We start from the raw sequence: 17,472 nt of genomic DNA, 5'->3' as shown, positions 1-17,472 counted from the left end.
GATGAGTTTCTGGAAATGAGATGGGGGAAAAAGATTTAGACATTAATATATTAATCAAACCTCACTTCCGGACCATTAGATCAGCAGGGATCAACGGTCCCGATCAAAAAAACAAAACGACGTCGTTTTGATCATGAAGGATGGACCGGGTATTAGGGGCGAGTTTTGGGCCGGGTGAAGGGTGATTTGGACGGGTCTAAGGGGAAATTAGTCTGGGCCTCGGGACATGGCCCGATTTGGCCTAAATTTTTTCCTTTTTTCATTATTTCCTTCTCTTTCTTTTTGTTTTCTTTTTTTTCAATTCATTTTTTATTTAAAAACTCTTTTTCTTTTCCCAAAATTTAAAATTAAAAACTAAATTAAATCCTAAACCCAATTATCCTACCACATTAAATTAATTAACCCTAATAATTGTTACTACCAATAATTAAATACCAAATTAAAGGGAAAAACTACCAAAATTCAAAATTAAAACTAAAAGTGCAAATAAACTATTTTTGGGATTTTCCCATTAATTTTCTAATTAATCCTAAAAATGTAAAGTTAAACTTAAATGCAAATGCAATATATTTTTTATTTTTCACTAATTAAACAAAAAAATAAAAATGCATAGACAAATGCAAACAATTATCAGAAAATGCCACGAAAATCCCCAAAATTTCAAACACTAACAGAAATTATTTTGTTTTGAGTTTGTTGGAGTAATACATATAGGAAAAAAATCACGTGCTCACATGGGGTATGATTCTTGGTTTTGTTGATGTTTTTCGTATTTCGAGAGTTCGAGCAAGTTCGCATTATTATTACAGACATGTTAGTGCCTTTGGACGGGGTCCCGAGTAGCTCGGTGAGTTTCGGACCCCTCGAAGCATTATGAAAGAAACCAGAAATGCCCAGTTCTGGTTTCCTTCTTCGCGAATGCGAAGGGACCATCGCGTTCACGTAGAAGGAGTTGGGGTTGGGGGGAAAATGTGCTACGCGTTCGCGATAGCTAGTCCGCATTCGCGAAGGTCTGGGGCCAGTGACCTTCGCGTTCGCGTGAGGTGACTCGCGTTCGTGTAGAGTAGCTAGGCTGGGTTGGGGGTCACTTTGTTCTTCGCGTTCGCAAAGCAACCCTCGTGTTCGCGAAGGATAGGCCAAGCCAGCCTCCACGTTCGTGAGACCTTGGTCGCGTTCGTGATGAAGGGCCTTCAGGGGGCCTGAGCCATTTGCCTTCGCGAACGCGAGGCCTTTTTCGTGTTCGCGAAGAAGGAGGGCAGCATTTTTCGGGTCATTTATTACACTCTTGGGCGATTTCGACCTAACTTTGTGATGTAAGTAATTTCTACCTAATATGAGTTTAATATATAGTTTATGGGTAGATTAATATGTAAGTTCGTAAAAATCATGGATTTAGAAGAAAACCTAAGTTTTTTATAAAAATAGAGTTTTACCACGAAAATGGTTATGGAACTTAATGAAAATTATATATTTATGTTTCTAAGGTTATGGATAATAACTTTCTTCGAAAATTTTCGGAATCCGAGCACGTGGGCCCGAGGGTGAATTTTAGGAATCTTGCATTTAGAGTTGGGAAATTACTTAAATAGTTGGGATATGAACTTTTAAGCCTATATTAATTAGTTTTTACACTATTTGGATAGTTTTGGATTATTTAGCACCAAATTGAGGGTTTAGGTAGAAGCTTGGACCGGAAAGTAGGTCTTGAAGCGAGGTAAATCTATTTTTTAACCTTGTAAGAGGGAAATTTCCCCATAGACGAACTTAATTAATATATGATTATTTGTGGGGGGATACGTACGTACGAAGTGACGAGAGTCCGTATGTAGCTACTATTCTTGTTATGTCCGGGTAGTTCTAGGCTTACACCAAGCTTTGTGGATATCATTATGTGAACATATTTGTTGACGCAATGAATGGAACTAAGTTGAAAATTTCAAGATTTCAAAAGTTTCAAGTAAATTATTATTTTGAAAGAATTGAGAAAAATTACATTATATTTATATTTAACTGCGTCCCAAGTATATTTCACGAGCGGGGTGACTGTTCCACTACTCTCATGGGAGCAGGTCGTTCGCCTTGGCAAGTTAATAGATGCATCTATGGTTCGCACCATTCGACATCGGCAATGCATAATTTACATTTTTATGTTGGATCGTGCCGAACATCCTCGGTGGATTTTGTGTGTGATAATAGAACTGGAAGCCCTTTTTATATTTGGTATAAATTTACTGTTCTAGAGATCATTTGTTTAAAATGAAAAGTCTTGGTTTCAATGACTCCCCAAGCCATGACCTATTTGATCCTTCAGAACCAGCTTCAGCATTGAGTAAAGAAAAGAATATATTGGGTTCTTAGATATGATGGAAGAACTGTACAGTTATTTCTTGTTATGAGTTTATTGTTAGCTCTGTGTATCATGCTTATTTAGAATCACACATTATTATTATTAAACTAGATACTTACTGGGTACATATTTTTATATACTCATGCTACACTTCTGTACTTAATTGTACAGGAAATAACCCTCACACTTGATTGTAGTGGCCTTAAAATACTCAAAAGGCCACTACAACACTCAAAAGAAATAACCCTCTTTTGATATTCCTACCTCACTACAATATCACCCACTCTCTATTTTCTCACAGACTATTTTCTTATACCCTGTCTGTGAAACCTCACTCTTTCTTTCTAACTCTCAGATATATTTTTCTTTTGAGATTGGTGTGTCGAGATGAGAGCTCAAGCTCTCCTTTTATAAGTAGAGCCTCACTCTCTCACGCCTACTACATTTGACATTTTCTACCTGCAGATCTACTATGCCTACCGAATTTGACAAATGCAAAAGATATGATGGCTGCCAACTTTGAAAACAATCAACAAGGAAGAAAAGTCTTCCTTAATTAATGGGATGGACCCCACAAATCTCCCCCTCCAGTCCCATTCACTTGAAGGAGGTAGCACCGGAGATTCTAGTTTGAGCGCATGCCCACAAGTTCTTTGCAAAGCTCGAAATTGTCTCTTGGTACTACCTTGGTTAACATATCCGCAGGATTTTCACTCGTGTGAATCTTTTTGGCCTGAAAAGATTCGTTTTCCACCTGCTCACGAATCCAATGATATCTCACATCTATATGCTTTGTTCTTGCATGGTACATGGAGTTCTTGCTCAAGTCTATTGTACTTTGACTATCACAATAGACAACATACTCCTTTTGATGCAATTCCAGCTCTTGAAGAAATCGCCTGAGCCATATCATCTCCTTGCCAGTTTCTGTAGAGGCAATGTACTCTGCTTGAGTTGTTGAAAGTGCAACACACTTCTGCAATTTAGACTGCCATGATATAGCTCCCCTTGAAAATGTAAACAAATATCCAGTAGTGGATTTTCTGTTATCAATGTCACGTGCCATATCAGCATCTGTATAGACCTTCAAGATTGGATCAGATCTTCCAAAGCACAAACAATCTCCCGTGGTACCTCTCAGGTACCTAAGTATCCACTTGACTGCTTCCTAATGTTCCTTTCCAGGATTTTCAAGAAACCTGCTGACAACACTAACTGCATGAGCAATATCAAGTCTAGTGCATACCATTGCATACATCAAGCTTCCGACTGCTGAAGAATAAGGAACTCTAGCCATGTTCCCTTTCTCCTCCTCTGTTGTAGGACACATATTTTTGCTCAATTTTAGATGACTAGCAAGAGGTGTGCTGGCTGGCTTAGTATTCTTCATGTTGAAGCGTTCTAGTACACGTTCAATATACTTCTCCTGAGATAGCCACAACTTTCTACTTGTTCTCTCACTATCTTCATCCCTAGAATTTGTTGTGTTGGGCCCAAGTCCTTCATATCAAATGACTTGGACAAATCTTTCTTCAACTTTGCGATCAACCCCTCATCTTTTCCTACAATTAACATGTCATCCACATACAACAACAATATAATAAAGTTATTCTCAGAATATCTTTTGAAGTATACACATGGATCAGAATTGGTCTTTAGGTATGTTTGAATTTTCATGAATGAGTCAAACTTCATGTACCACTGCCTTGGTGTCTGCTTCAATCCATAAAGACTCTTATTCAATTTGCACACCATGTATTTCTTTCCAGCTACTTTAAATCCTTCTGGCTGCTCCATATAAATCTCCTCTTCCAAATCTTCATGAAGAAATGCAGTTTTCACATCCAACTGCTCCACTTCAAGATCTAGGCTAGCTACTAAGCTCAAAATTGTTCGAATAGAAGTCATTTTGACAACAAGTGAGAAAATTTTGTCAAAATCAATACCTTTCTTTTGTTCGAAGCCTTTAACCACCAATCGAGCTTTGTATCTGACCATCTTGCCATTTCCATCTTTTTTGAGTTTAAAGACCCATTTGCATTTGAGTGGTCTTTTACCCTTTGGAAGTTCAACCAGCTTGTGCATGCCATTTTTTTGTAGAGATTCCATCTCTTCTTGCATGGCTTTCATCCACTGGTTCTTTTCTGGATGGGACAACACCTCCTTAAGACTTTCTGGCTCCCCCTCATCACTGATGAGGACATACTCTGTGGAAGGGTACCTGCGTGACTCTACCCTTGGCCTCTCTGATCTCCTCAGAGGTTGAGGTTGTTCTTCTCCCTGAGTGGGGTGCTCCACTTCCTCGACACCTTCATCAAGTTGCTCCCCCTGCTCAATAACCTCACCAGGTTGCTCCCCCTGCTCGGCAACCTCGTCGGTCGTACTTTCTGCACTTGTGGGATTGTTAGAAGTAGAAGGAATAGTAACAAAGTTAGGAATTATACCATTCTTCGCCTTTTCTGACATATCAGCAGCAGTTCCAACTTCACTTTCTCGGAAGACTACATCTCTGCTTCTGATGACCTTCTTCTTTACAGGATCCCACAGTCTGTACCCGAACTCTTCATCTCCATATCCGATAAATATGCAGGGAACAGATTTATCATCCAGCTTTGTTCTCTGCTCTTTTGGTACATGTGCAAAAGCTCTGCAACCGAACACCTTCAGATGCGAGTAGGACACCTCCTTGTTGGTCCAAACTCTCTCTGGGATTTCAAACGCCAACGGAACTGATGGACTCCTATTGATCAGGTAACAGGCTGTCTGAACTGCTTCACCCCAGAATGACTTAGGCAGTTTAGCCATTCTGAGCATGCTTCTCACCTTCTCCACAATGGTGCGGTTCATCCTCTCGGCTACGCCATTGTGCTGTGGGGTTCCAGGAACTGTCTTTTCATGTCTGATCCCATGACTTGAACAATACTCTTCAAATTCCCTTGAAGTGTACTCACCTCCATTGTCACTTCGGAGACGCTTTAGCTTTCGACCCGTCTCCCTTTCTACTAGAGCATGAAACTTCTGGAAAACTTGAAACACCTGATCTTTGGTTTTCAAAATATAAACCCATAATTTTCGTGAAGCATCATCAATAAAAGTAACAAAATATTTGTTACCGCCCATTGATTCAATTTCCATTGGGCCGCAAACATCAGAATATACTAAATCAAGTATATTCAATTTTCTTTCAGACGATGTCTGAAATGAGACTCTATGCTGCTTACCAAATAAACAGTAGTCACAAGGTTTTACCGTTGTACCTTTGGCATAAGAAATGAGTGATTTCTTGGCAAGAATCTGCAATCCCTTCTCGCTCATATGACCCATTCTTTTGTGCCACAAATCTACAGAAATCTCATCTTGTGCCGCGTTCAATTCACCTTGGCATATTTCTGCATTTGTCCTGTACAACGTGCCACGAGCAACTCCCTTTGCAATCACCAATGATCCCTTAGTGAGTCTCCACTTTTGATTTGCAAAATAACTCTCGTATCCATCTCGGTCTAAAGCAATTCCCGAGATCAAGTTCATCCGCAAATCAGGTACATGCCGCACATCCTTTAGAACCAATGTGCATCCGACATTTGTCTTGATACAAATGTCACCAATCCCCGCAATCTTTGAGTAACTTGTGTTACCCATTTTCACTGTGCCGAAATCACCTGCTACATATCTGCAAAAAAGATCTCTTACCGGTGTGGCATGGTGAGATGCCGCTGTGTCAACCACCCATTCCGACTCTGGACCTGACAGGTGCATGCATTCCTCTTCCTCATTTATAAAGAGGACAACATTATCATTATTTTGCACCATGGCGGCTGTGTTGTCGTCATTCTTCTGGCCACTGGTTTCACCTTTGCCCTTCCTTGGATTTGGGCAATCTCTTTTGAAGTGACCTGGTTGATTACAGTTGTAGCAATTTCTGACTCTTGATTTGGATCGGTTCTTTGACTTCCCACGAGCTCCGGATCTACCATAGTTGTTCGAACTCCTTTGATAACTCCTGCCTCTACCTTCTGTGATGAGAGCCTGTCCTTGATTTTCAGGCTTCTTTCTCATCTTCTCATTGAGTAGAAGAGTCGATGTGACATCTTTCAACTCAATAGTAGTCTTACCATGCAGGATGGTTGTTGCCAAATTATCGTACAAAGATGGCAACGAGTTCAATAGCAAGATGGCTTTATCTTCTTCCTCGATTTTCACTCCGAGGTTGGCAAGCTGTGTGATTAGCCCGTTAAACACATTTAAATGTGACAAAAAATTCGTACCTTCACCCATGTGTAGGGCGTATAACTGCTTCTTCAGGTACAATTTATTTGTCAGCATTTTGGACATGTATAGACTTTCCAACCTTGTCCAAATTACACGTGCAGTGTCTTCATCAATGATGTTATTTACCACATTATCTGATAAGTGCAACCTGATTGCACTAGCAGCTCTTTCATCCAAGTCAGCCTAATCCTCAGCTTTCATGGTATCATGCTTTTTGGCATCAACATCTAGTACCTTGTGTAATCCTTGTTGAATGAGCAGATCCCTCGTTCTTCTTTGCCATGTTGAGAAACAGTTATCTCCGTTGAATTTTGCTACCTCGTACTTTACTCCGGACATTTTTATTTTTCACCGAGTATAATACTACCGACAGTGAATAGTATTTCAGTGAACGAGTAGAACATTTGCTCTGATACTAGTTGTTGGGAATAAACCCGATACAAAAATAATATTCACGATAATAAAAGCGGAATAAGAACGTAGCATCGAGATACGGTAATTAACAAGAATAAAAAAGTAACAACGAATCCAAGATTTTTACGTGAAAAACCCTTTTGAATAAGGGAAAAAACCACGGCCCTGAGAAGAGCAACTGATATCACTATAGCAAGGAATTTTACACTTTGTAGGTCCGAGTAAAATACTCAAAAGACCACTACAACACTCAAAAGAAATAACCCTCTTTTGATATTCTCACCTCACTACAATATCACTCACTCTCTATTTTTCTCACAGACTATTTTCTTATACCCTGTCTGTGAAACCTCACTCTTTCTTTCTAACTCTCAGATATATTTTTCTTCTGAGATTGGTGTGTCGAGATGAGAGCTGAAGCTCTCCTTTTATAGGCAGAGTCTCACTCTCTCACGCTACTACATTTGACATTTTCTACCCGCATATCTACCATGCCTACCGAATTTGACAAATGCAAAAGATATGATGGCTGTCAACTTTGAAAACAATCAACAAGGAAGAAAAGTCTTCCTTAATTAATGGGATGGACCTCACACATTCTTCCCCTCTCCATGGGCACTAGGGCCAACGGAAAAGAAAGAGCGAACAAAGGGAGATGTAAGGGTGGCCAGGAAGAAATATGCAGAAGGATTGGAAAGTATATAAGAGTATGGTGCAATCTTTGTTATTTTATTTTCTTTTTGCGTGCTCTCTTTTACTGTTCCACGCACTATGTTATTCCGATGACATGAACATGGCAAAAAGCAAATTAATGATTTGCTTGTGAAAACGTGTTCAAAAACATTGTGAAACTATTGGCGATATGTGTCTCTCTAAATAAAATTTGAAATGAAATGAATGAGAACACCAATAGCTAGACTGACCACCTGAAGCACCACCCTCAATCAAGTCTTTTGCAGACTGAGATTTCTTTTCCAAATAATGTCATTGGTTTGAATAGTAATCTGGTCAAAGCATCCGCGGATTTCTCTATCTCTCAGTAGGCTCCTTGGTACTGTTGAAATTAGGACATAGATATTTGTAACTTTGAGGATAACGATCACGGTCACTATTCCTATATCCTCTCATTCTTCATGCATGTTTTCCCCTTATGCTCTGAAAAATGTCATGCGGCTCCAGAAATTAAAGGATGCAATTGCAAGCCATGACCCAGGTCATACAAAAGAGAGTTTTGCCAGAAGGCACTGATGATGGGGAGTCTCAGCTTCTCTGAAGTTTCTGTATCTCCAAAAGACAGGCATCCCAGAACAACTTCAAGATAGAAGCGAACAAATTTGTCTATACTCAATTTTGTTTCAGGTGCTACAATGTGCTGTTGGGTCTGTTACTGCTTTTCATTTTTGGAATTCTAGCAAAGCTGCATCAATTTGTTTGTACAAAGACTTCACCTTTTGCCGTTACTGTAATCCTTTTCATGCTGACATATTATACTTGTATTGTAATGCTTACCATTCGTTTCTTCCGTGATTGGGACATGGAAAAACACTTCCATCGGAAGAACTAACTGCTATGTGAATTAGCATATGCTGCCTCCTATTTGTTGAAGAATGAAGGGTGATATAGCTAACGGTATTGAGAATTAACATGCCTAAAGTTGTGAAAATAAAACCAACCTTGCCAGTAATGTTAAGTTTTAGCTATCTCATTCTCCCGTCTTGCTACATGGCATGGCCATGTTGGATGATTGCTTATCTTTCTGGTGTGTGCTTGTCATTTTTGTTTTTGTTTTTGTGTGTGTGTGTGTGTGTGTTTTGGTTTCCTAGGACATCACACTGGAAGATCTAGGTTGAGTGAAACTTTTTTTTAATAGTTCACCCTCTTTCTGTTGTTATTATTGCTTTATTTTCTTTCTGTTTGTTTTCATATTTGTCTCTCTATCCTCACAAGGTAGGGATAAGATCTGCGTACACATTAACCTCTCCAGACCCCACGGTTCTGTTAGAAACCCTTCAGAACCTACCCCTACTTCAGGAAACCTGTTTGTTTTTGTTGACGTATGGTTGAAGGAAATATGATTCGGATTAGGTTTCTCTGCATAGAATATGTAATGTAAGGTAAGGTTAAGCGAATGCTAGGAAAAGCTTATTAGTAAGAAGGAACATTTTATCATCCATTCTGATAGTAGTATCTTTGTCACTAATCAACAAATTCAAAATTTAATGGCCTCCTCCTGTGTAGTGCTATTTGGATATTATTATGTTAATTTCTGTATTATACCATCTATCCAGTTACAATAGGCAGCTATTTTATTGATTATTAAATGTTGCCCTTCTTGTTTGTAGAGTAAAACAATATGGTGCAACTACAGTGGAGCTTGGAAGAGTTGGGAAAAAATCTTCTACTTGAACCATTTAGCTTAAAATTATGTGAAAGTAAAACTTGGAGTTTCCATTACTGAATATAGATCTATATTGAATGGTATTGTGAAAAGGAACTGGCTTACAAAGAAGAGATAAGAACCATCCTACATAGCCTCCTTTTCCTAAGAAATACATTAAAATCTTCAGAACTCGAACCACAGGTTCAAATCCAGTGACCATTTCTTAAAATTTTGAACCAAAAAATGCCATAGATACAAAACATGTTACAACAAACTTGTAACACACTTTAAGTTGATCTCTTTCTTGATGTTGATCAAGAGAGAAACCACACACAACTACCTAAAATAAAAATCAAATTCAAAGTCAGAATCTTCATTGTAATGACTTGGGCAATCTTGCCATTAATAAGGTACTGGAAGAGGTCGTGGAAAGGGTCCGTGAGATGCTTTTGACATTGTGTGGAATTTGCATTCGACTGATAACAATTGGCTCTCTTCAATGGTGATTGCGTTAATGAGTTGTAGCAGAATGTGCTCAAGTTCTTCCCCATCAATCCACTCGTGAACGTCTGCTTTTACTAGTGTCTTGTTTTCTTTTATCAAATTCCAGGCTGGGAAATCTTTTCTTGGCATGACGAAATCTCCTTCTCTGAGCTTCAAACTGGGGCAGAAATCGCCGATTCCATCACCAAGGTATATTATTCTTTTCTTCCCTTCCTTAGCCATGGAGGCTTGTATTCTTTCTACTATCAGACCCTGTAACATTTATAACAAAGAAACTCTATTAGAATAAAGGGTAGTCAGGTGCACAAAGCATTCCACGTTCACACATGGTGGTTCGAGGAAGGCCGCACCCAAGAGGGTGTAAAGTAGGCAACCTACTATAATGCAAGCATTAGTGGCTGATTCCACGACTTGAACCCGTGACCTATAGGTCACACAGAGACAACTTTACCGTTGCTCCAAGGCTCCCCTTCCAGAAACTCTGTTAGAATAACTAATTTAATTTCATATTACATTTTTTTAAATTGCTGATTATTTACCTTACACATGTTGGGAGGGCAAAGACTGCAGCCATGAGGGGATTTTTGAAAATCAACATAAGGTAGGATTTGGAGTCTTCCTTCCTCATCATCAACATAGCCTGGGTTTGTGTTGATTTCTGAGAAACAATCTCTTATTCCCAAATGTTTCAAGATTGTCTCTATAAAGAACACGTTTGCATCGCTTACTACTCTCAAATCACACCTGAATTAATAAACATTCAATTAGTTTAAACCCACAAAATTTCTGATTATTTATTAAGCAGATTAAAATAAAAACATAGGAAATAAAACAAAAGTAACAATAGACGGTGCTAAAGACTGAAATAGAAAGATACATACCCTAATGCATAAGCTGATTTAATGGCTGGGACAATCCTGGGGTGTATTGGTACCCGTTTTAGTACCTCTTCAATATCTTCAATAGTTTTGCCTTGTGCATGAAGCTCCTTCATCATCCTATCCTGTAATTTGAAACAGAATATTCAGTCTCTAATAAGAGAAAAAAAGGACAGCACGGTGCACGTAACATCCTACGTTCGCACAGGGTCCAGAAAAGGACCGCACCCTAATGAAAGCTTTAGTGGCGGCTTATATGACTCAAATCCGTGACCTATAACGTCACATAGAGACAACTTTAAAAAATCAGACAAAAACCTTAGACTATGTAGGGAAACAGAAAAGGTCTATTTTTTTATTACATATAATTTTTCCAGAATTTAAGTTATATATACTGACGAAAAAAATATTATAGAAACGAAAACTAACCATGAGAGAGTTCCAGGGCATGGTAGAGAGAAGTTGATTGAACAAGTCATTGGCACCTAACTCATCCACCACCCAATTATCACTATCCACGTCGATGATCGTCTTGTCGAAGTCGAAAATCACCACAATTCCAGCCATTTCTGAGTATTTTTTCAGGGTTTAGTGACAAGAAAAGAATGAATATAGAAAACCTCTGATTCTTGTTTTTCTAGGATTTATTTGGCTTCAGAAAATAAACTGTTGTTTAGACTGAATTGAGGAAAAACCTTAAAAGAGGCAGCTCTATATATAGGGAAGAAAAAGAAAAGGATAAATTTGAAATAGGTACAAAAAAATAAGATGCTAAGGGAATATTACGCGGATTTGACATAAGTTTGTGGTAAATTAAAGCAAAGCCACTCAAAATCCTACTGTCTGTTGGTTTATTTTCTTTCTGGAAAAGTTATTATCGTCAGCTTATTTCGAATATTAGCCATTGGATTTTGCTATACTTGATTTTCAAGGATCATCGTACGGTAAATATAGAGTTTCACTTTATGGTATAAATAATAATTCATTTATTGTTAGTATGGGAAAAGGTTTTATGTACACAGGAATATGACAGAATATTCCATGCAGGAGACTTCAATTCCCTCTTCCAACTATACTACGCAGCCACCAAACCACAAATTAGGATGGAACATATTTCGATTAATTGTTTCAAATTTTAATATGATACAAAAAATATTTATTAAATATTAATAATAAACTTTTGGTGTTAAATATTGATAATTATAAAGAAAATGGCTCTTGTCTATAAGTGAAGAGAACTTTCCTCGTTTTAATGAAATTATTTTTTTGATTGTCAAAAAATAGAAAATAACTTTTTCATGTATAATATTTTCTCAAAAAAAAAATATTCCATCATATCAAACAGAAAATATTGAAAATTTGACAGCTTCTAGATTATATTAGAGATATTCGAGCATAATCCCAGTTGTGATTTTAAAGACAGTCCCTATAGATTTTGTCACGTTATGTTCATGAAAGTAGGAGGGGTGTAGGGGACAAGTGGATTAATGTTCATATATTAGCACCACATGAATCAGATTAAACATTGTTCATTATTTCAATTAAAATAATCCTCAAACAAAGTTTTTAAAATTCAAATTCTTATTTCCAATTGAAGATGAAATAATCACTAAAATAGTAAAATTAACATTGAATTACGTACAACCATTATTTCGATTAGCTTTTGAAGTTATGTCTAAATGCCTACCAGTGTTTTTTCGTGTTTATGTAGTCCTTTACCTGTAATCAAGAAACGATATCACATGAGACATCGCAAATTTTAGAATAAATACGTATGCCAAATATCAAAGCTATAATTATCATCTGCTTTTTGCCTTACATAAATCGTGCCTGGTCTAAATAAATACAGAGATCTTCCCTTACAGCATGTTTGGATGGTTGTTACCTATTATATTGTATCGTATTGTTACTTTAAATACATGATTGTTTTGATTGTTACTTAAATTTTATTGTATCGTATCGTTAAATTCGTTGTAACATAATGATGTAATGTGCCACTTTATGTAACGACTGATTTGGTGTGGTCGCGTCGTTACCTTGTCTTTTTCTCTCAATCTTACCCTTCATTATTATTAAATAATTTTATTTTATTATTTACCTTACCTTTTTATATACCGCATGATAATCTTTCTTTATAATATTGCAAGTTTATTAATCATATTACTGGTGTCTGATACCATGAAAAGACGGCAAAACGACACAATCCATCCAAACATTGTATTCATCAAAAGATACAGTACAATACAATGCATTACGATACGATATATTATGAAACGATATGTAACAACCATCCAAACAAGCTGTTAGATTTTGCTTCGTAATACTAACCTCCCTCGTGGTTTTCAATATTACACCGCCTCCTTTGACTAATTTACCCTTATTAATAGGGAAAATGGCATTATATAACTGATTTTAAAATAATATTCGAAAAATGTATGTATGTATATATATATATATATATATATATATATATATATATATATATATATATATATTTACTTTCAGAATAATAATCGAAAAATGTATATATGTATGTGTGTGTGTGTATATATGTGTGTGTGTGTGTGTAGTTGTATATTTTTATATAAAAATATAAAAATATTATACACTTTTACGGCTACCGAATATTAATAGTTTCGGCCTCGAGCTAAAATGATATTTGCCCTTATTAATATGCTCTTTTAATTTGTTTAATAAGTACAAGTTTGGTTTCTGTCATTGTCCACAACAGTAACCTAACCTTAAGTGGCATATCTTCGAAAGAATATATATCCTTTGCAGTGGCATATCTTCGAAAGAATATATACTCTTGTATTGTCCACAACAGTACAAGTTTGTTTTGTTCAAAATTCAAGCATATTTAGGAGCAGAGGTTTTCAAATCGAACCGAAAAATCGCACCAAATCGAAAAACTAAATTAAATAGATTAAAAAATTTGACTAGGTTTTGTTTGACTTGGTTTGGTATTGAATAAAAAAATCCGAACCAAATCGACATATAAATATATAAATTTTATGTATATTTTTAAGAGTTTATAGTGATTTTTCTTTAGAAAATGTAGAAATATTTGGGATCATCTCATGTATTAACCCTGAAAGTGTAAATTAACGAAAAATTATTGTTAGACGGCTAAGAAAATAATTATCATGTGTTACTAAAAAAATTCTCCCATTAGAATATTTTAATAGATCATATGTTTGTCAACTTTTTCCATATTTACTAAACATATATTCACTTATCAAAGTTTTATCTATAATTTTAACAAAGTAAGATTGAAGTAATATTCATATAATAAATATAAAAAAAAACCCGAAAAACGCGACAAAATCGAACCAACCCGATCCATGTACACTCTTATTTAGGAGACTTTATTGAAAAGTAAGTGCTTGCTCACTTGTTTTTACATTCCAAAAAGAGAGAAGAGAGAAAAGTAAAAGTAAGAGTTCATTTCAAAGAATATCGCTACAAATCAAAGATGTAATGGTTATGTTAATTCAAGCACGGTACTACTTTCTTAATGTTTAGAGAATAATGCACATTTGTTCATTGTCTGTTGTATAGGAGTTTTTCAAGGAATTTATAATGATCTTTAGCCACTTTTGCCTGAAATTAAAATTAAAATTTAAAAAAAGAAGTTATTAATTACAAGAAATTACTTAAGTTGGACTTAACCAGCTTGAAGATACTTGAGAAAATAGTATGGTATGAAAACGCATAAAAAGAATTGATAATTTTATCATTTTTTTTCATCTCGCAAAAATAGTCCCAAATTGACGTTATATAGTTAAATCCTTAAAAACCCTAGTTCTTTATTATTCTCCCCCCCACCCCCACCCCCACCCCCACCCCATATTTCTTCTTCAATCTTCTTCTTCTTCTTTTTTTCTCTCCCCGTAATCTACTTAAAGTTGTACTACACCATTATAATCTGGATCGAGTAAAACAAAAACAGCATTAGTAGACGCACAAAAAAAAACCATCACCAACTGAACTCTATCAAACAAATCACTCAGCAATTCAAATTACAAAAATATATTCCATTGAAAAGTTTGTTGAATATACCATCAGATCCTTAAACGATAAAATACACAATCAGGAAAGATAATTTATTTAGCCTCAAGTTCAAAAAATACAGCAAGATTACTTGATTGGGATTTTTCAGTCAATGACCTTAATATTGTTATTATGACATGAAGTACAGATGGAAATAGGGTCTACTCCGAGACATTCCCTCTTCTTCTTCTTCTCCTTCTCTTTTAAAAGGCAAATTCTAAATTTTTTTTCTCTTTTTTAATTGTGGAAAAAAATATGTGTGTTTGTGATAGTGTACATCTATGTATATCACCATGTATACCTATGTATATATTATATTTTATATCGTGATATACATTATTAGATTTTACACTATAAGGTTAAATCGAAATCAAATAGTCCAATTTGATTTTAAGAGGGAGAAATTCATTCCGAATAAACTTACTTCAATTTTGTTCTTTATCAAAGAAAGAAAATAAATTTTTGATATAACATGTTTAGAGCAAGTTGTGGGAGTAAATAATTTTTTGATATATATTTTGATATACAAAGAAGGAAAATAAATTTTTGATATACACAAACAAGGAAAATAATTTATGATATACATTTTGGTATACACATATTCAATATGTTATACATTACGATATATAAATAATACAATTATTTTATTGTGACCTACATGATAGAGAGACAACAATAAATTTAAACCACTATATTATAATTTTATATTTTAAATAAACAAATAATGAAAATAAAATTTTAATATACATTTTGATATACACAAAGAAGTAAAATGAAGTTATGATATACGCGTTTTTGTTATGATATACATTTATTGGCTAAGTGGTGCCAATATTTATAAGTAGGACTTTTCTCTCTAATGATGTGGGTACATTGTAATATTATTTGTTTTGGGCTAAACCCACATGATTTTTTCAATCTTTTCAGTTATTAATGTAAGATTTTGTTCGCACACCCAACAATCTTTCTCTCGAACTAAGTTTCACATGACCCATTGCCACGATTCACAAGTCTTCCCTCGAACTAAGTTACACGTGTGGCCTATTACCATAATCAACAAGTCAATTCCGAGATTCACTATGTGCCCACATCGGCACATCCTTAGAGTATATATAGCATCGAAGCCCGCAATTAGCTCCTTCTCGCCATTCTTGTCCCACCGAACTTGAACTATGATACTAGTTTTGAGTTCAACCAGTTCGAAGATACTTTTAAAATGATATGATATTATCTTTATTGGGTCGAGTCTATATAATTTCTCAAAAGACCTCACACCATTAAAATATCTCTATATCTCATATTTAAATTTTCAATATTTTCATTATCAATGTAAGACTTTATTCTCACGTACAACGACCTTGAAAAAAGATAGAATGACGATTGGAGAATAGTGGCAGACACATACATATAGTGACTACTTTTCACATTGCATTTGGCTTCATGTAAATCGTAATGACTCTAGCTTTTTTGTTATTTAACATTAATTATGTTGTATGTTAGTTCACAATAAGTAATTTTTTAATTTTTGACATACATTAACTCCCAAAAAAAATATTTTATTAACTAAATTATTCTTAGTTAAAAACTGTAATACTGTAAACAAAATTGCTGGAAACAAAACGTTCTAATCTTCTATATTTGAATATGTAGAAATATTCATCTTTTTCTTAGCCACCAAGGAGAACATTTACTGAGATTAAAATATAGAGGAATCATGAGAGAAAAAAAAAATAGCAGAAATACTCACGTTCAAAATTTCAGACTGGGAAACCTGCAAAACTCCAGAAAAAATAAAATAATATACTGAGTTAGTTGATCTAGAAGCATCCCAGATTTTTTTGACATGTGATATGTTTCTAAATGCATAACTTTTATACATTAACATTAACAGAATAATATTTAAACAATGTGAGTAATGTAAAGTCAATTACATGTAATTGACACAATAAACTTGAGTTGATAATTTAAAAGAATGCTACTAAAATGTTATAGACGGTTAGCTTATATTAGTAATATAAAAATTATTTATCCTATTAGGGGTCGTTTGGTATAAGGTATAAGAAGGTATAAGGGTGGTATAAAAATTTAATACCACCTTAATACTCTGTTTGGTTAGCAAACCGGGTATAAGTTATCTCGGTATTAATTTTAACACCGGGATAACTTATACCTAATAGAAGGTAGGGTAATTAGCACCGGTATAATTTATACCTTCTTCTTAGAAATTATGCAATTGTCATTCTTAATACAACATACCAAACAGAGAATAAACAACAATCCCAGCATAACTAATCCCAGCATAACTTATCCCAATGTAACTTATACCGACAGGGGTGGCCTTTCCATAAAGCAAGTAAAACAACTGCTTTAGGCCCCATATTTGTGGAGGTCCCATTTTTTTGTTACATCTAATAGACTATGTATAAGTTTAAAAAAAAGTTCTGTAAAGTGAAAAGATTTGATTTCTTTCTTTAAGAAATATAGAGAAGAAGGATTTCCAACTGCTGTGATTTCTACCAAGAAAATTGCACTTGAAATGAATATCAAATCTAAATTTCGTAAGAAACGTGTGATATATAGGAAGTAACAATTTGATGCGAATGTTGATAATTAAATCTCAAAATCTT

The 17,472-nt window shown here is 35.3% G+C and overlaps 1 protein-coding gene across 1 annotated transcript; it reads right to left on the bottom strand.

The window, feature by feature from the left end:
- Positions 1-9,475: 9,475 nt before the first annotated feature.
- Positions 9,476-11,471, bottom strand: LOC104237536 (inorganic pyrophosphatase 1-like). The gene is made up of 4 exons (XM_009791702.2): positions 11,222-11,471; positions 10,796-10,917; positions 10,454-10,658; positions 9,476-10,166 (listed from the first exon to the last, which is right to left on the bottom strand). Exons 1-4 carry the CDS (start codon positions 11,357-11,359, stop codon positions 9,813-9,815), a joined length of 819 nt encoding a protein of 272 aa, XP_009790004.1. The 5' UTR covers positions 11,360-11,471; the 3' UTR covers positions 9,476-9,812.
- Positions 11,472-17,472: the final 6,001 nt, after the last annotated feature.

This window comes from Nicotiana sylvestris, chromosome 6 (genome assembly GCF_000393655.2).
Source record: "Nicotiana sylvestris chromosome 6, ASM39365v2, whole genome shotgun sequence".
NCBI lineage: Eukaryota > Viridiplantae > Streptophyta > Magnoliopsida > Solanales > Solanaceae > Nicotiana > Nicotiana sylvestris.
The sequence above is the reverse complement of the archived record's forward strand: the minus strand, read 5'-3'. Positions and strand labels throughout refer to the sequence as shown.

What these genes read in the sequence shown, in the direction of transcription:
- LOC104237536 (XM_009791702.2), bottom strand. Translation starts at nt 11,359, where the DNA reads ATGGCTGGAATTGTGGTGATTTTCGACTTCGACAAGACGATCATCGAC. An exon ending in TGCCCTGGAACTCTCTCATG is followed by an intron (nt 10,918 to 11,221) that starts GTTAGTTTTCGT and finishes TTCAAATTACAG; the next exon opens with GATAGGATGATGAAGGAGCT. An exon ending in AAATCAGCTTATGCATTAGG is followed by an intron (nt 10,659 to 10,795) that starts GTATGTATCTTT and finishes TTATTAATTCAG; the next exon opens with GTGTGATTTGAGAGTAGTAA.